An 18,220-nucleotide genomic window follows, 5' to 3' on the forward strand; every position below is an offset into this window, starting at 1 on the left:
ATGTATTTATAACCCAGCGGTCTGCCCAGAAGTGAGCAATCAGGCAGACATCACCTTGTTCTGAACAGTTTTGTTTGAGTCGATGCCAGCTTGCATTAGCCCCAGTGAGTTTAAAGGCGTCTGGGGTTTGAATATCAGAAACTCCATTATTCCTCATGCAGGGGTGTGTAAACTATTCCTGGGCTCAGATCAGGTATGCCTAATGCTGCCCTGCTCAGATGTGTCTCTGTTAAGCACCCATTATCCTGGCACTCTCTGCCCCTCGAGATCCACTCCAGTCTAGTTTTTTGTACCAATCAGGTCCTAAATTAGTCTGTTGACTCTCAGCAGCTTCAATTGAACTCAGGTATTGATGGGCTGTTGATGGGCTAACACTTAAGGGCTCCCAATCAACAATTAACAAACGTTCGCTCAGAAACGTGCTACTGGCCAGCCAGCGCTCAGCTCATTAATAAACTGGCACATTTGAATTGGGACCAAACACTGGCGTTCGCCGTTTTCTAATTTGTAGAGCTGAGTTTACATGAAAGCAATATGCTGATGTGTGAGTGTGTCTGTGCGTGTGTCTGTGCGTGTGTCTGTCCGTGTGTCTGGGCGTGTGTCAGGGCGTGTGTCAGGGCGTGTGTCTGTGCGTGTGTACAGGCTTCCTCCTGTGGCCCTGGCCTGGCAGCGCTGGCTGGGTCACTCTCTGGTTACAGGCTGGAATGATCTTCACACACCATTAGCACTGACCATTACCAGTGAACTCACCTCCGATGGGTCAGAGCAGTGAGACACACACACACAGAGCCCCCCTGCACGTGCAGACAGAGGCACACACACACACAGCCCCCCCGCACGTGCAGACAGAGACACACACCCCTCCTGCGCATGCACACAGAGGCATACACACACACAGCCCCCCCACGCATGCACACAGAGGCGCACACACACACACACACACTGCTGACTGAGAGATGCTGCCTAGCATACTAACCAGGGCTCGCAGGCTCTGCAGGGAAACAGTGATTCATACTGGAGGGTCAGGAAAGATTGCAGGTAGATAGAAAGAAAGAAATCAGGCAGGATGCTCTGAACACGACACAGAAACACAGTGTGAGACAAAACAGCCTGTATGGAGGGAGTGTTGTCTGTTAAAGACTGTGACTCATGCGGTTGAGATGAGGTTAAAAGCTCTATAACCATGCAGAGGAGTCTGGCTGTTTTGCAGAGTGCTGAAGGTACTGGCTTCAGTGTGCGCTGTCAGCCTCTGCATGGATTACAATGGTTTTACGGAGCTGTCACTGTAGGCTGGCTGGTGTTGTTGTGTATATGGACTCCCTCAGAGCAGTCGCAGGGTGGATGAGGGGATGCGATGGCCCGTGCTGCTCGTTTGCACACCTCTGTGACCTTCGTGATGTGAGGGGGGGGGGGTCACAGCTTCGTGTTCCCGTGCCGCTGCGTTTCCTGGGGGGCTGAATGAGCGTCACACTTTTCCATCTTCCTGGGAAAACAGATATTTATAGATTTGATTTTTTCTCCTTTCATCCTGCAGCTGAAAGTGCTTCTCGCGTCTCGCTGATTGAAAATCTAATTGAATCCTCAGCGTGCGTGCCAGAGGTACAAGAGCAGGTCGCTCCGCACACACACTAATAGCAGCACAGTCAGTCCTGTGCATCCCTGCCAGAGACACACAGGGCTCGGAGGAACACTCCCCAGCCTCACTGAGGGGGCTGTTTGATTCTTCAGCGCAGATTCCACTTTTACAAAGTTAAGTAACAAAAAAAACAAAACAACAAGAAAACAATAGGAGGGGAACATTTCTCTCTAGCCTCAAGGCAGGTACAGCACAGGACAGATACAGCACAGGACTGATACAGCACAGGGAAGTCCTCTGTTCCCCTGTCTGTCTGTCTGTCTGTCCTCACACAGTTCTAGTGAGTAGTCTCGCTGTCTCGGATCTCCAGTGCCGCGGGTGATACAGCTGCCAAACAAGCAATGCTAATTAGAGTTGAAATCTTTAACACTTCTAAAGACACCATCTGTCACAAACACACAGACACACTCACAGAAAAACAGACACACACACTCACTCTCACTCTCACTCTCACTCTCACACTCACTCTACTGTTTCACTCATGTGTCAAGGTTACAGTCCATAGAAAACACTGAGGCGAGAAGCAGCGCTTCAGTTAGTGAATAACACAGCAGTCGCTACTGCAGCACTCTCTGCTAGAGCCCTCCTGCCCTGATTAGAGACTCTTCTTCCTCTGTTGTGATAGAATCCATCATCACTCCCAGGGCTAATTCTACCCGATCCCCTCACCCCTTCCTAAAGGTAAAGGTGTGCTCATTTTGCAGAGACTTTGCTCTGGAGAGAGGGATGGTTGGGTGAGCTGCAGGCAGGTTGAAAGACTGACGCACTTCTAGTCGGGGGAAGGATGCTATTTATAGACCCTCTGTGGACCCCCCCGGCCGCCTCCTCAGACCCCAGACCCACCAGCGCTCACCCCTCCTCCCCTGGCCTAGGTGCTCACATGGCTGCATCTCTGTATTCTCTGATCAGAGCTACACTCTGCTAAAGAACTGTGACGCACGGCAAGTCTAAACGTCCAGTCACTGACACTGGCCAAGGCTGCTCTGCATCCCTGTCCTGAGGTGGAGGGGGTCCGGAGGCCAAAGTGTGTGTGGCTGGCTTGCAGGAAGTTGGGGGTTGGGGGGTTGGAGTAGTTGGGGCAGGGTGGCTGTGGGACGGGGGTGGGGTTTGAGGAGGTTGAGGTGTGTGTGTGAGGAGGGTGAGGTTAGGGTTAAGGTTAGGGTTGTGTGTATCTGTGATGCTGTTGATCTTTAGACCTCATTCAGTGGCTCTGCAGCTCCTCAGCAGTGAAACTGGACCCAGCAGAGACACTGCAACCCGATCGGACCAGGCCTGAGAGCACCACATCAAATATACATGAGGACCAGGCAGGCAGGGAGGCAGAATAGAGCACTGTGATGCCCTTCAGTTGAAGGACCCATACAGTACAGCTCAGAGCACTATTTATAATGTTTCTGAAACAAATTTAAAGGATTTAGTTTTCCGACACCAAGTGTTCAACAAAGCATTAGTAAAAAGTAAACACTCCGAAAGACAGAGAGAGAGGGGGGCGGGAGAGAGGCCCATTCTACCAATGGCAGCCTCATCCCATTGCAGCTGCCAGTTGCATGTGCTGGCGTACATAAACATTGCATTGCCACTGTGGTGCCTCTGTCAGGCTGCTTTGCTGTTTGGCATCATTTGTGAAGGGAAGCATCACTCACCATGCAGCACAGGGGCACGTTGTGAAGCAGGGCTGCAGTAGCTCATCTAATAGGAGACGAGGGCGGATATTATTTTCTGTACAAAAGGAGCAAGGGCAGTTAGCCTCTTGTATGCAGGAGCTGCTTGTAATTTGGAAATTAAATTGCAGTCTGATATTGCAGACAGCCACTCTCCTCTGAACGCTCCCACGCTGCTCTGGGAACTCAAAGTTATGAATGTGGCTCCTGTGCTCTCTCTCTCTGTCAGGCCAGCTTCAGTGAGACCTGCACCACAGCCTGGACACAGTTTGCACAAACTGTTAATGTCACGATCTGCGAGAAGCCCTTCCCTCAGCTAGAAGGCAAAATCTGAACGAGAATGAAATCCCTCGCTCGGGTCCTGAAGCAGCCAGCAGCAGAAACGCTGATCAGCTTTCCTCAACTGAGCTGCAGAAGGACGACATTTAAATCTGATTTCTAGAAAGTCGTTTTTTTTGGCTTGTTCCTCTTTTTCTCTCTCTCTCTTTCTTTCTCTCGTGGTGGAGAGGGAGCTGTCACATGTCACGGGAGCTTTGTCACTCCTCATCGCTCAGCTCTGTGCTCATTTCCATTACAAACCCCTCCACCTGCCCGCCTCCCTTCAAACGCTCACTGGCAGTGCCACTGTAATCTGGAGCTCCAGCTTTGTAAAGGAGTCACAATCCTGCATTGTGCTCCCCAGGGAAAAAAAGCCTGCTTTAAAAATATACTTAGCCAGAGCTTAAGCAGGGAGACTTTTCGCTTTGATCCCCAAGCCTCTTATCCAATGGAGCAGAACCCAGCTTTATTACAGATTTACACACTTAATAACGCCACAGTTCATTCAAATACACGTTGACCTGACCAGCTTTACTCAGGCACTGTCATTACAGGGGTGGCAATAACACTCGCATTTCATAGCATTTCCATCCATTCCTGGTTTTACTGAGAGTCTGATCAGACACACTGTGGCTAATCAAGCTCATAGTAAAACCTGGAATGGGAGAAAAACTGCTATGCAACAGGAGTCTTATTAGCACCCCTGCATAGACTATAGCACTTCCTTTTTTCCCCTCAAAACCCAAACTGTATAAATGACAAACAAGCGTCTCCTTGGTAACAGTAATAATTGGGACACGGTACCCTCTGCATTGGACCGCATGGCACTATCACACCCAAAATACGCGTCGTGTGATGATACTGCAAACGCTAGCAGTACAGTAATACTGCAGCTGCACTGGAGCGCACGGCTTTTTAATCACATGCTGAAGACACGCGTTAAAGCACAATGCAATTCAACAGGCATTACCAAGCATCTTCACTCTGATGAGGAGCATGACAGATCTGTGCCACACTGCCACCTTGCGGACATCAGCTGCAGCTAATATCAACATGTATGCACATCCCGCCACGCCTACTCACTGTAGCGCTCTGCTCGGGCAGTGTCAACTCAGTATGTGCCCGCCTTTGAAATTACACAAACCAATCACGAGCAGAGAGAACGCTTCGCTACCAATCATTCTGTGTTTCCAGTTCACCTTTCTAAACTTAATTGGTCAGAGTCTTAATCAATCAAGTGGGTCTGCCCCCCTCCCTCCCTTCCCAAGCGCTGATTCGCTGGTCTGCTCTGACGTTGAAAACTATTGGACGGTGTTCAGGAAGGAGAGTTCTGTCTTTCAGGGAAACACGAGTTTCGGGGAGATGGTGCGGTTCAAATCGAGGTGAGCGGGTTTGTAAACAGGGGAAGCGGAGGGAAGGAAAGGGGAAACCAACTACCGGGCACGGAGTGGGGTCATTATCTGCTGTACACAAAATAAACACCGGGAATCAGCTTATATTCAAGCTGCGCGATATATTTATCCAAAGGGACTTTATTAGAAAATATAGAACTTACCGTAGTGTGTTACGTTGATGGTTTGCCTCTCTCTCTCGACAGGTACCTCCTTTGCGAGGTGTCCTTCGCCGACCCCCGCTCCAGGCAGTGTCTGGAGGAGAGGGCAATTTTCTCTGCCGTGAGGGACGCGATCGCCCGGGCTCACGGGGACTACGGAGCGGCTTGCTGCGCGGTCTCCTTTGCAGGTAGACGGGTGGGGAGCTCGAGTGTAATTATAAATATCACGGGGATATAGGGAATAAGCTGGTTTGCCTGCACAGGTAATGAGCGTCTCTGCCTGTCTCTCTCTGTAGTGAAGTACCTCAACGCTTACACTGGCATCCTGCTTCTCCGCTGCCGCAAGGAACACTACCGGCTGCTGTGGTCAGCGCTCCCGTTCATCATCCACCTGGAGAGCCGGGGACAGAGGCAGCCCTGTCGCATCAGCAGCATCCACGTGGGCGGTAAGAACACTGGCACTACAGCCGAGCCCAGCACTCGAATCACTCAAACCCACTGCCTTCCACGCTGCAGCCCAGCACTCTAACCACTGAGCTACTCAACCCCACTGCCTTCCACGCTGCAGCCCAGTACTCGAATCACTCAAACCCACTGCCTTCCACGCTGCAGCCCAGCACTCTAACCACTGAGCTGCTTAACCCCACTGCCTTCCACACTGCAGCCCAGCACCCGAATCACTGAGCTACTCAACCCCACTGTCTTCCATGCTGCAGCCCAGCACTAACCACTGAGCTGCTCAACCCCACTGCCTTCCACGCTGCAGCCCAGCACTCGAATCACTGAGCTACTCAACTCCACTGCCTTCTACGCTGCAGCCCAGCACTCTAACCACTGAGCTACTCAACTCCACTGCCTTCCACGCTGCAGCCCAGCACTCTAACCACTGAGCTACTCAAACCACTGCCTTCCACGCTGCAGTCCAGCACTCGAATCACTCAACCCCACTGCCTTCCACGCTGCAGTCCAGCACTCGAATCACTCAACCCCACTGTCTTCCACGCTGCAGCCCAGCACCTTAACCGCTGAGCTGGTGTTGGTTCTGAACCGGTGTAATGCTGTTTTCTGCAGGTACGATCCGGACGTGCCAGCGGTTCTTGATCCGGTATAACAGACAGCAGCTGCTGCGGATGCTGCCAGGCTGTCAGAGTGAAGGTGAGTTCTGGGGAAGCACTGTGTACAACATCATGCACTCAGTTTAGATTTTCAAAAGGGACTCTGGTTTTCTTTGCTCCTGTAGGCAACATGTTTTAAACTGTGATTCATCCAGCCATACTGGCTAATCAGGCTACTTTTGAAAACCTGGAATGGGGGAAACTGCTATGCAAAAGGAGTCTTATTTCCAGCCCTGCGTTTTAATTAAAGTGCAGTCAACGCATGGCTGCTTATGGCTATTGCAGCTATGCCAGGCACTCAAGTCACTGCCTCATGGTTATGTTTTGCACTGAACTCCAAAGCTGTGTTGTTAAATGTGAGGTCTGGACAATATTGTGCATTTGCCTTTGTCTCTCAGAGGAACGTGTGTCGGTGCACAGGGCAGTGCTGAGCTGCTCGCTGAAGCAGCTCGAGGAAGAAGGCGGCTCTCGGGATGAAGACTCCGACTGACCGTCTGGCTCGCCAGTGTCTCCTGGAGGAAGGAGGCTGCCTTCCCAGAGACCTACAGGATGAGCACCCAGACTGTACCCCTGCTGCTCACGGACTGCGGGGAAAGTGTCTGTTGTCAGATTCCCCCGTTCCACAGCAGTCTTTACTGCACCCTTAAAATGACATTCACCAGAGACCACACGAACGGCTGGTTTCATAAAACCTGATTTGAAAACCTGCTTTACCCCAGGTAACAGTGGCTGGACAGAGAATATTTCAAATGTGTTTTAGTTTTCCTCTCGAGTTCGCTGCTGTGCTACATGTATTTTGTAAATCAATTCCAATACAATAAAGAACATTGCACCACAGGCAAATACATACTGTAGGAATTTATTTACTGTATGCAAATACAAGAAAAAAGAGTTTTGTTTTGGACCAGAAGATGCAATGTTATATAAATGACATTACTCTCTTATGTTTACCAACAAAGTCAGAACAGATGGTGTGCAGCTGCCCTGCTGAATCACAGAATCATGTCTGTACACAGACCACCGAAGATCTTACTCAGACAGTTCTCATCTCGAAGTGACAAGAGGTTATTAATACGCTGAACAAGTCTGTGATGTAACTGGAGCAACGTGTAGGAAAACGCTTTCTTTACCCTCAAACAAACACGGTTCAGGCCAGACCCAGACTTATCAAAATATCTAATACTGGTTTTCATCACAATCCAGTTGTATTGGACAAAACCAGCTTTCAGTGAATGAAGGTGGGTAGTGATTACTTCCCTGCTAGCTCAGTAACAATACCACCAAAAAAACACAATACAAATAAATTAAATATCACTCCAAGGCTTTGATTCTGCGTATTCTTTTATTCCATCAAACCGCTGGATTAAACTTTCTCACAAGAGACAAAAGTATACCTTTTTTTTTTTGTCTAACCCAAAATAGAAGATATGGGGGGGGGAAATAAAAAAAAAAAACCCACAAATCAAGCTGTAGAAAACGTTAAATGATGGCTGCAACACAGAACAGGCAGGTCTGCAAAAAGTCAGTGATTCAAGCTTGAAGAATGGAGACTCGTGTGTGCTGGGGCCTCCACTGGGTCAAAAACAGAGAATACCAGGGATTACACACACACAGGGGAAGCCAAACCTGCCGCGGATCATCCCTCACACGTTTTAGTTTAAACCTCAGTAGCGAGTTAACATTTGAACCACAAGCTATAAATACCTGGGGAGGTGCCCAAGCACCTGGCTGCAGACAGCACGTGTCAAGTGTACACTGCTCACCTACAGTGCTGTCAAAAGCATAGGGCTTTCTATTCCTGGCCATGCTAAACATCTCCACATGGTCCAAAGCACCATGCTTATTCCAGGCTTTGCAGTAAGCCAACTCCACCAGATAGAACGTGCTTAATACAGAGTTTCCTCCCCAGCAGAAACATCTCGCATGGCAGGATCTGCTCTTAACAGCTGCTAATTTACAAACATGTGACAACAGTTCATGCCAGAGCCTTGCTCCCTTCCATAGCGCAATATCACCTCCAGACTGAGCTGATTCACAGAATTACACTGAAACAATACTGCTTGAATTGAAGAAGGTTCAGATCTGAGCAATACATAGACTGGTCAGCAGGGAAACAGGAGGGTACAGAATAGACAGACGACTCTCTCCACCCAGGTTTGGGTTGACCTGATTCTCTGTGAACGTAGCTCAGCCTGGCACCCCATGGGGCAGCTTGCATCAGGGAGTCCACAGCAAAGTGGACACCCTGGAACAGCTGTGGAGACGATACTAACAGCTGACTGACTGTCCTTCACCTCAACACTGTCCACTCCCCATCATTAAAACAAATGAAATAATTATAAACTAAAATCACTCCACAGCGAAAACCTAAAAAAAAAAAAAAAGAAAGACCTGACTAGTCTGAATACAAAAACTGACAAATAAATTTGATATAAAAAAAAACCACAAAATATTATATATCTTTTGTTTCCTGTTATTTTTATGCAATTATTTTATATAATATTTCAAGGTATTCCACAGACACACTCCTCTTCCCAGTGTGTGTGTGTGTGTGTGGAACAGCCCTGTGCTTCTGTGCTGGAGATGCGAATAGCAGATGTAAATGAAGAGATTTCAGCAGGTTGACTTGGGAGTGGCTGGCTGGCTAATTCTAATTGGTTTCGGGCAGGCAGCAGCTTGCCGGATGGGCTGAAGTCCTCCTATTTCATGTGAACCATCGACGTGCTGAACAGGAGCTTCTGTTTCTTCTTTTTCTTCTTCCCCACTTTCTCCTCTGCTGAGAAAAAAAAGACTTGCATTTACATGAAGTTAACTCAAGCACTGTGACCCGGTATATGCCTCCTAGTGTTGTGACCCAGTATCCCTCCATGCTTCCCAGTACAGTACCTGCACTGTGCCCCAGTGCCCCTCCCTGCCTCCCAGCGCTCGGAGCCGGTTCAGGCAGTGGACCCGGGCCCTTGTCCAGCTGCAGCAGCGCCTCCTCGAAGGCCTGGCTGAAGGAGTTCTGGAAGCTGGGAACCGGGACCCGGTCAGACCCATCACTCTCCCCGTCGCTGTCAGGAGCAGGGGGAGCCAGGAACAGGTCAGCTGAGGGAGAGAAGACAGGCAGGTGAGAGTGAGGAGATGGCTCATAAAACAAATTAACAGCAAGACACCAAACCCTGAACCAGGCTGACACTGGGAATATTCGAAAAACAGCTGCTTTTACACACCCTGATTAGCAATAACCTTGGGACCACTTCAGGACTCGAGTCTATGAATATAAATGATGGCTCATCCCTTGCTACTAACAGCCTCTATTAATGGGGTCTAACTTGACAGGGCATATGTTCAATTTCTATTTGCACTTTTCTAGTGGCATTAACTGCTGGGTAGCTGTGTACCGATAAATGGCAAATCCTATTCCAAGGGCACACCTTATTCTTGGTTGTTTTGCAAACTGATCCTGGATTAGTGGACTAATCCTCCAAGTCCAGAGAGATGCCAGGAGAAAAGCAAACCGAAAACACAAACAGGAAACTCCAGCTCACGCCAGTCAGGTCCTTCCTCACCTTTCTTTGGGGTCACCCTGGGCCAGCCATCCGCCCTCGCCTTCCCGTCACGCAGCATCTAGTGAGACGCACAAGCACAGAGTCACCAGGCTTTCCTTGCTCATTTCACACTTTAAAAACTCTACACACTGCAGCAGGATCACCCACTCCTGCAGCAAGGGAACTACCCCATCCCCACTTCCCTGCCCTTGTAAACTCACCTGAGCAAAGGAGAGGCAGTGAGAGTCATCCTCCAGGCTCCCCACACAAGGAGGGGGGCTCGGGCCCCCCAGGCAGGGGAACACCACGCTCACTGTGTCTGCAGGACCAGAATTCACAGTCAACAAGCAGCTTCCATACATTGCGTAAAATCCAACAAATATTTACCCTACAAAACAGGTGCTAGAAACTTCACAACATCGTATGCATTTGCACTATAAAATTAGTATTTATTTATGTTTTCCCCAGATACTTCACACCCTGGTGTCCCTCCTAATAATCCATGAAAAAGGTTAGTCTGCTAAAGAGACAAGTCATTAACATAAAACTTGTTTACAACATACTCCTGAGCTGTGAAGTCAGGAGAGAAACACACACTCAGTCCGAGCCACACAAGTCACTGTGCTTACCAGAGGCAGGGCTGGAGCTGAGTGCTGTGTGAGAGGAGAGCAGGGAGACAGACTCAGAGTGGAGGGAGAGGCCCAGAGGGACGGCAGCGTCCGCAGGAGGGGAGCCGAAAGCAGGGAAGTGCTGCAGGTTCTCCAGGCCGATGTGCACCTCGGGGTCTGAAACACAAGAGGGAGGAGTCAGAGAGCAAGCAAGCAGCACAGGGGATCAACCAATCACAGAGACAAAAAACAACTCTGCTGTGTACAAGTTCAAAAGCATTGAGTGTAGAGGTGTCAGTAAATATGTGCACGAATTTGAAAGCGCAGGGAGATTTCCACAAAGGAACCCTTCCCAGACCCCTAATAGCAACCAATAAACCACACCCGGCTCGAACCTCCACGTCTGGTTTCACAAACCCGAATTAGGTTTAATCTTCTTTATGTGAGGTAGTCTAATATTAGCCCTGTCAGGGTCTGTGAATCTAGCTGTAATCTTGGCAATGTCTGGGCTCCAGCACTCACATCTCCCCTGTTTCTGGTTCTCCTCCATCTCAATCCTCCTCTCCCTGCGTCTCTCTTCCCGCGCTTTCTTCTGACGGAAGTGTCTCCTCTTCTCAAGATCATCTGGGGGAGAAAAAAAAGATTAAACTACATATAATGAGGACTAGTAGATGTTTCCTAAGCAGGTTGTACTTTAAGTGTACATTAATGATTGAGTCTGAAGTTATGGATGTTGTACTGTAACTTTAAACAGTGTTTGCTCCTCTACCTGCATTGAGAAAGTTTTACTAAATTACAGAGACCTGGATAAACGAGACAGCGCTATCTGAGAATGGTACCCAGAACAGGATTCAGACATGAGTTCAGATTCCAGCCTATTGGAGCAGTGTGGCTAACTCACCTGCAAAGGCGTCAAGTGTCTCCTTGGACAGCAGGGGGGGCTGCAGAGCCAGCTCACAGATGCTGAACTCACAGGTGAGAGGCAGGTGGGAGAGGTAGCGGTGCCGGCGACGCACCTCCTGTGGAGGGAGGGAGGGAGGGAGAGAGAGAGAGAGAAACAAATCCATTAATCCCACCACACACTAAACACCAAGTTAAGGTGGGAAGAAATGCTGACGTCATGCAATGTAATACAGACATGAAGTTATACAAGACAAATATTTGGATTTGGTGCTCCTTGTGAACAGATGCCAATCTTAATCTTTGCATGCATCATGGTATTTTAAACTTTAAAACCACCAACTAGTAGCCATGCAGATATTTCCTGTTAACCCTTTGCAGTCCATTTATTAACTGCGCGTCAGGCACGCCAGGTCTAATTAATTTTCACACGCGCAGTTAATTTTATACGTGCTGTTTAAAAGTATTTTTTTTTCACAGTCAAACGGGTTTAAATGGCCCTGCATATCAACAAAGCACTCACTAGGCATCTCCAGCCCCGCCCCACCCTTTCGTTTGCTATAGCGTTCACCTATGTAAGAAATAAATAATAATAATAATAATAATAGTCGTACATACCGATCGATCATCTCCGGATCACTCGTTTTATCACCAAACTCCTCAATAATGCGATCCAAGTCATTATTTTAGCTCTGCAAATGTCCATGATAGTCTCTGTGCGCTGACGCACTCAGCCAGCTTGTTTACTATGAACGCCCCGTTATCTGATACCTGATACCATGTATGACTATTCATGAGATAAGCCTTTTTTTTTTTTTTTTTTTTTTTTTTCCCCCGACTTGTCTCGGCTCCTGTCGCTCCCACTCGGCAATTGAATGGTTTTCTCGGCTTTTTCCGTTGAAAAAACGACTAAACACCCGTTTATTGCGTTGCTATAATGATGTCGGACCCAGTCCGACAAAGGACCTGTGAGGAATAATTGCAATGTCGGACCCAGTCCGACAATGGACCGCAAAGGGTTAAAAGCAGTGGCAGAATTTTTTCTTTTTTAAAAAACACTGAACCTGACCAGGTCACGTGTAACTTGCTGAGTGCAGGAAGCAGTTTCAATGGGAGAAGGAAGTTTGTGTCCCCAGCTGTTAAAACCACCTCTCAACCTGACATCTGAATGCACTACGTGTAGCAGTAGCTGGTAACTAAGGGTGTGCTTAAATATTGTCTGAACATCGAAAAGCGGAAGTTTAAAGCCTGTCTCACCTCGTTCACGGAGTGCCCCTCGATTTCCACCACGGTGGCACTGATTTTCTCGGGGCTCCTCTCCAGGCTGCCGTACTCGCGCATTAGGCAGCGCACATTAATGGGGTGCAGGAACATCTGCTGACCATCCTCGGCTGCAAACAAGCACACACAGGGTCAGCGAGCAGCAGCCAACACCAACAGACAGCCCCTTCATTTCCACTGGACTTTTTACCTTGTTGTGGATGCATCTCCACCTACCCTGGTAGAAGTAGTAGTATGGTCCATTCCCAGTGGGCTTCAGGGCAGTCTCGCGCTGGCCAGTCTGAGCGCGCTCAGTGGTGTTGGTGCTCGGTGCCGGCTCAGACTGAGGCTCGGGGGCCTGGTGCAGCTCAGACTCGGGTTCCAGGGCGGGCTCGCTCTCTGGGGAGCAGTCCGAGGCCCCCTCCTCCAGCAGGTCGGGGTCAATGACCTCATCGTCAAAGGCAGAGGAGTACTGCACCACAGGCTGATGCACAGGAGAGTGAGAAGTTAGCCAGGGACACGCAGCTCAGCCAACAGCAGTTAATCGTACAGTGTTCTTTGTTTTACAATGGGTCCAAAACGCTTGACTTTAAAATATCACACAGTATGATGTTACACATGACATCTTCAATTCAAACTGCCCATCAAACCACCAGTAACCTGTAATGAAATAATGCACCCCCAATTTTTCCAGTGTGGGGTGGGTGAAGGAGCTCTGTACCTTGCTGTTTGGGGTTGCATTGGTCCACACCTCAGAGGTCACTTCAGCCAAGGGAGGGTCACTCACGGTCAGTGCTTCTAGTTTGGCCTCAGTGGCGGTCATCTCCTTCTCTGGCCAGGACTTCAGCAAAGCTTCCTCGCGCTCCTAAAATAAACACACAGCCGTCTGGCCATCACACCTTGTGAAGAGCCTGGTTACTCTGAATCTGGCTACTCAGACAGGTCAAGAACGAGTACATATACATAGAACCACACTAACACTATAAAGCAGTCCTATCATTAAACACATTTTAATGTTTGATATATTGCACAAGTCAGAATTCTAAAGTAAAACTATATGAAACAAAATCTGGACGGGTTTGCTTTGTCATGCAGCGCTGCAGTATGTATCCTTGCCCTCTATGCCGCCCAGCAAAGGGAGGCAGCAGCAGCAGCATGGATCAGGACCTTACCTTGAGCTCCTGCAGGGCAGCCTCGATGAAGCAGGCCTCTGGGGTGTGCTGCTCTTCCAGGTACTGCCTCTGCAGAGAGGCCCTCTCCTCCCACACGACCTGCTGCAGCACCTGGGAGGGTGAGGCCAGCAGCAGCTTCGAGTACTGGCTGTGCAAGTCATCTGGAACAGGAGATACACATTTACAGGGGGCTGCTCTCTATACACACACACTCACACTGGAACAGCACTGCCCTGATACGCGAGGCAGGCCTTCATAAAGTAAGTTTAAAACAGAAGGTTCATTGACTTGCAGTGCTACTTCTCTTACTTCAATCATTTCTATTCATTTTTTACATACTAAATGGGAGTCAATTATAAAGAATATGTATACCAAGTGCAATAAGGTTTAATGCATTCATGTCTGAACAACACTATGAATAAATCTCAATGTGTATGACCACACTTATGGGGGAAGGGAGCGTGTTAAAAGCAATGAGAGCTCTTCACAAGACTATTTAAACGTATTAGTCTTTTAAAGCCACATGGCAGGTTTGACCCCCCCTTACCTCCAAGGTGAATAGGCTCCTCCACCTTCATCCACCTGGGGCTGGGCAGAGCCACCAGCACCCCCTTCTCACGACGCATCAGCTGCATGGTGATGGTGTCTCCAGCCAGGTACTGCCGGGTCTCCATCGCCACCACACTGAGGAGACAGGCAGGCTCAAACAGGGCAGAGGAGCGCCATTAACTCCAGCACTACTAACTGTCATTAACAGCAGCCTAAGAGAACTGTTATAGATTTAAAACGACGACGAAGACGTAAGGAGCCAAAATGTTTGTCTACCTGATTTATAATCCACTCCCTTCAAAGGAATTTAAAAACAGCAAACATTTGTTTTGCCCTCTCCTGTAGTAGTAGATTATATTTAGACCGCACACTGTAGCGATTACCCGCCAGTCCTCACAATTTCACAGAATCCTGACAGCTTACAGTAGATCCCCACATCCCTCTAGAGTGCTGAGATCCTGATTCCCAATTGCACTCTCCTAATATATGAACAGGGATGGAAATAAGACTCCCATTGCATAGCAGCTTGATCCATTCCTGAGCTTGTTACCTCGACACTGGGGCTAATCAAGCACATTAAAACCGTCCCTGATGGAACTCGGATAGGCAGGATGGCTCAACACTGACCTCTTTAGGTTGCTGGTGTGGACTGCCTCGTAGCAGATGGGACACTTGGTCCAGGTCTTCTCACCAAGGGACAGGTAGTGCAGGATGCAGGCCCAGCAGAAGATGTGTCCGCAGCAGGTGATCTTGGCAGCGACGGGAGGGTACAGGCAGATGGGGCAGGAGGGAACCTCGTGGCTGTAGATGCGCTGTCAAATCACAGGGGAGGTACAGGTTAGCAGCCGGCAGGGATCAAATCGTCTCGGCAGATTAGGAACCAAAGCGTGTAATCACTGTTGGAGCTCTTACTGACCAGCTGTACTGAAAGACAACCTGAGTGTCTATATTGACCACTCTGATGCATCCCGCTGTTGAGATACATCTATATAAGTCTCGATATAAGGACACTTTGGGTCTTCCTTGTGATTTGACTGCAGCTGTATGTTTGATACCTGTTGGACTTCAGTTGATGATGTGTTCCTGAATGTATTTTCCATCCTCAGATACTCACCACCTGCTGTACGGAGTCCCAGCTGACCAGGGTGTCTGGGTCAGCGAAGTGAGCAGTGTAGTCCTGGTCCTCAGACACCACGAACTGGCAGCTAGAGAGGACAGAAAGGGGGGAGAGACAGGGAGAGCTTTAAAGACACTGACCACAGCAAGACCTTCATTATAAAATAACAAAAAAAAAACAGAAAAGGAAAATGAGCAGTACAAGATGTTGACTACTGGAATCGTAGTGTTTAAACGGTTAAAAAGTCCAGAGTAGTGACTTGCTTTACATAAAAGGATCTTAAACCCTATTTTAAAACATTGTGTGTATATCCGATGACAGTCCTCATTAGGTTAGGGAGACATTGTGAGGTTACTGCTAGAGGATATAGATTGTCTCGTCACTCACTTTGCCTGCAGGAAGAGCTCCTTGTTGAAGGGCTTCGCTTTGTGCCCCCACTTGTTGCGCCGGCCCCAGCCCCCATGCCCGTCGGAGACGGGCCCGCCATGCCCGCGCGGCTCGAAGGTGAAGTTCAGCAGGTGGTTCAGGCTGATCTTCTTGGGTCCAGAGAACTGGGCCGGGCTGAACTCGGCCCGCTGAGCCTCTGCTACCTGGAAAGAGAGAGAACGAGGGCAGCACTCATGTTTGGGTCACACGGCCGGCTCAGTCTGTGATAACAGACCTCCTGTAATGTGTTTCTGTAAGGCCATACTGCACAGCCTAAAGCTAACCTACATTTGACCTTTGACAACAGTTAAATGTTTAAGAAAAATCTGAACACTTGGAAAACAATTTAACTATTGCTGACAACCCTAAACAAACCTAAATATGGGCCCCTGTAAAAATTGCTACAGTTGCTTTATTTAAATACACATTAATCTTTATTAGGTGAGGATTATTTTCACCTACCCCTCCAGACTGTCCTTACCTCCTCTCGGCGCCCCCCTCCATACAGCCGGTTGCCCCCTCCTCTCTGGGGGGGTCTCTTGTCGAAGGCCTTGCCTTTCTGTGGGGTGGGGCGGCGAGCCTGCCCCGAGAAGCTCTCTGTTTTAGGGTAGGAGGGATCGCGTTTGCGGGTGTAGCGCTGCTTTGAACCATTACTATTCTTTCCATCTGTGAGTAGAAAGAGGAGGAGTGTCTTTTAGAGGTTTAGCATGGCTCAGGCAGGCAACAAAGGAGAAGGCGTATGTTACGATACCAACTGAAGGGTATACAGCACCGTTTACCGTTTCTGTACATTTAGACTAAATGGAATGAAATCCAAGTGGATTTCCATCATCCCTAACTACATTAAATAGTGCTAAATTTAGAAATCACTTCAATAACTTCACCTTTTCAGGACTCCTATTCTTTAAAGTCGTGAGCCGGATTGAGGGTCAATTACTGTTTCTGAATTCCAATTAATTTTTAAAGTCTATTCCAAATTCCTTCAAAACAAAAAGTACATTTGTTTAGTACAAAATTTTTTTTTTTCATGAAGCAGATCTTTTTGTTTTTATACAAAGCTGAAACCATTAAAGTAAACAGACTTAGTCAAACAAGCTTTTAAAACACGTGGTCTTTAGTTTATACACACAGAACTAAGTAAATCGGGGCGTGAGACTCGAGAGTGAGGACTACTGACAGATTGACCTTCAATACAGGTGGTCTTCATAGCACTCAAATATGAATCGGGTATGCAGGTAGTTTACATGTCCACGCATCCAGGGGCATCGACACAAACATCTTCCTAAAACTTGAAATGTCTTTAGAATCACACTTTTAAAGTGTCTGTACTGAGGTGCGACACGTTTGGAGTCAACATACGCTTTTATAAACCATCAAACAAATACTGTATACCAATGGACTGTGCCCTGTCTTCGAATAATAGTGTCTATTATAAACACACTAGAGATCCGTGATCTGTACAGCCTGCTTCGGTCACACATGACCCACATCAGCTAAAGAGGACTCTTTCTTACAACTGGATAATTCGATGAAGACAGCAGATTGTCACGCAGGCGACATTGTTATATTCTACACATGTCCAATTCCGTTACAAAAACCTACTGCGTTTGGACACAAGCGCGACATAACCTACTAATACCACAAGTGAGAATGTAAACAAACTGCATAAGCCAGAGGCCCTGGAGTGCGCCGTGAGCCTCGGACTCGAGTTTGCGGGTGCCCACAGAACCCCTCCCGTAGGCGAGCGGTCGGTGTACTGGTATGGTAGGCACCTGTTTTGGGTTTAGAGTCCCCGGTGGCCGGCCCAGCAGACCCGGAGCGGGGCGGCACTTTGCTGTTGGCGTTTTTCTCCATGGCGTTGCGGTGGTGGTTGTGACCGGGCTCCTGGGAGACACAGGCCGAGCTCTCTAGCATCAACAGAGGCGAACAGGGAAGGGGAGAACGGGAGGCTGCGAGTGCGGGGGATCAGGCGGCGAGGGCCCAGGCTCATGGTGTTCATACACGGAGGCTCCATCACGGCGACAGCATGTTGACAGCAAAACGAATGAAGAAAAAATAAAAATATCGGGCTGCTGAGGAAAGACAGCGGCGCAGCGCCGAAGTACTGGAAGGGAAAAAAAAGCTACAGAAGGGATCGCGACCCCTTAAGACGGAGTTTCTCCGGTAGGAGGGAGAGACCGAGTCCCGAGAGAGAGGTATCGGGTCTCCTGGGAAAGGAGAACGGGGGAAACAAAAAGTTTAAGCGTAGAAACCCGCTAGACGAAACAAACAGTAATGGCGACGAGTCGCCAGCTAAGAACCAGAGGCACCCGGATGGGGCTGATATTTATAGGTTTCCGTGGAAATGGTGGCTGATGGGATATGTAGTTTGTTTTT

At 48.6% G+C, this 18,220-nt stretch overlaps 2 protein-coding genes across 3 annotated transcripts; one reads left to right on the top strand and one right to left on the bottom strand.

Moving 5' to 3' along the window:
- Positions 1-4,895: 4,895 nt before the first annotated feature.
- On the top strand, positions 4,896-8,695 carry LOC117963142 (ribonuclease P/MRP protein subunit POP5-like). Its single transcript, XM_034902107.2, has 5 exons — positions 4,896-4,997; positions 5,213-5,355; positions 5,464-5,613; positions 6,239-6,322; positions 6,681-8,695. Exons 1-5 carry the CDS (start codon positions 4,978-4,980, stop codon positions 6,770-6,772), a joined length of 489 nt encoding a protein of 162 aa, XP_034757998.1. The 5' UTR covers positions 4,896-4,977; the 3' UTR covers positions 6,773-8,695.
- Positions 7,126-18,157, bottom strand: LOC131699016 (E3 ubiquitin-protein ligase RNF10-like). Of its 2 annotated transcripts, none has more exons than XM_058994288.1 (17): positions 17,617-18,157; positions 16,326-16,510; positions 15,806-16,008; positions 15,416-15,506; positions 14,929-15,113; positions 14,300-14,436; positions 13,753-13,913; positions 13,302-13,445; positions 12,818-13,064; positions 12,578-12,711; positions 11,322-11,439; positions 10,943-11,044; positions 10,442-10,597; positions 10,034-10,131; positions 9,834-9,891; positions 9,169-9,369; positions 7,126-9,055 (listed from the first exon to the last, which is right to left on the bottom strand). In XM_058994288.1, the coding sequence occupies exons 1-17, from the start codon at positions 17,756-17,758 to the stop codon at positions 8,982-8,984; spliced, it is 2,436 nt and encodes an 811-aa protein (XP_058850271.1). In that variant the 5' UTR covers positions 17,759-18,157; the 3' UTR covers positions 7,126-8,981. The 2 variants fall into 2 exon arrangements, with proteins under 2 accessions (XP_058850271.1, XP_058850270.1); XM_058994287.1 differs by having other exon boundaries at positions 7,126-9,058.
- Positions 18,158-18,220: the final 63 nt, after the last annotated feature.

Source organism: Acipenser ruthenus, chromosome 21 (assembly GCF_902713425.1).
Source record: "Acipenser ruthenus chromosome 21, fAciRut3.2 maternal haplotype, whole genome shotgun sequence".
Lineage (NCBI taxonomy): Eukaryota > Metazoa > Chordata > Actinopteri > Acipenseriformes > Acipenseridae > Acipenser > Acipenser ruthenus.

Coding starts and splice junctions, on each gene's coding strand:
- LOC131699016 (XM_058994287.1), bottom strand. CDS start 17,758: ATGCTAGAGAGCTCGGCCTGTGTCTCCCAGGAGCCCGGTCACAACCAC. Junction 15,507..15,805: donor GAGCTCTTCCTGCAGGCAAA/GTGAGTGACGAG, acceptor TGTCCTCTCTAG/CTGCCAGTTCGTGGTGTCTG. Junction 13,914..14,299: donor GGAGCCTATTCACCTTGGAG/GTAAGGGGGGGT, acceptor CTCCTGTTCCAG/ATGACTTGCACAGCCAGTAC.
- LOC117963142 (XM_034902107.2), top strand. CDS start 4,978: ATGGTGCGGTTCAAATCGAG. Junction 5,356..5,463: donor CTGCGCGGTCTCCTTTGCAG/GTAGACGGGTGG, acceptor CTCTCTCTGTAG/TGAAGTACCTCAACGCTTAC. Junction 6,323..6,680: donor GCCAGGCTGTCAGAGTGAAG/GTGAGTTCTGGG, acceptor TTTGTCTCTCAG/AGGAACGTGTGTCGGTGCAC.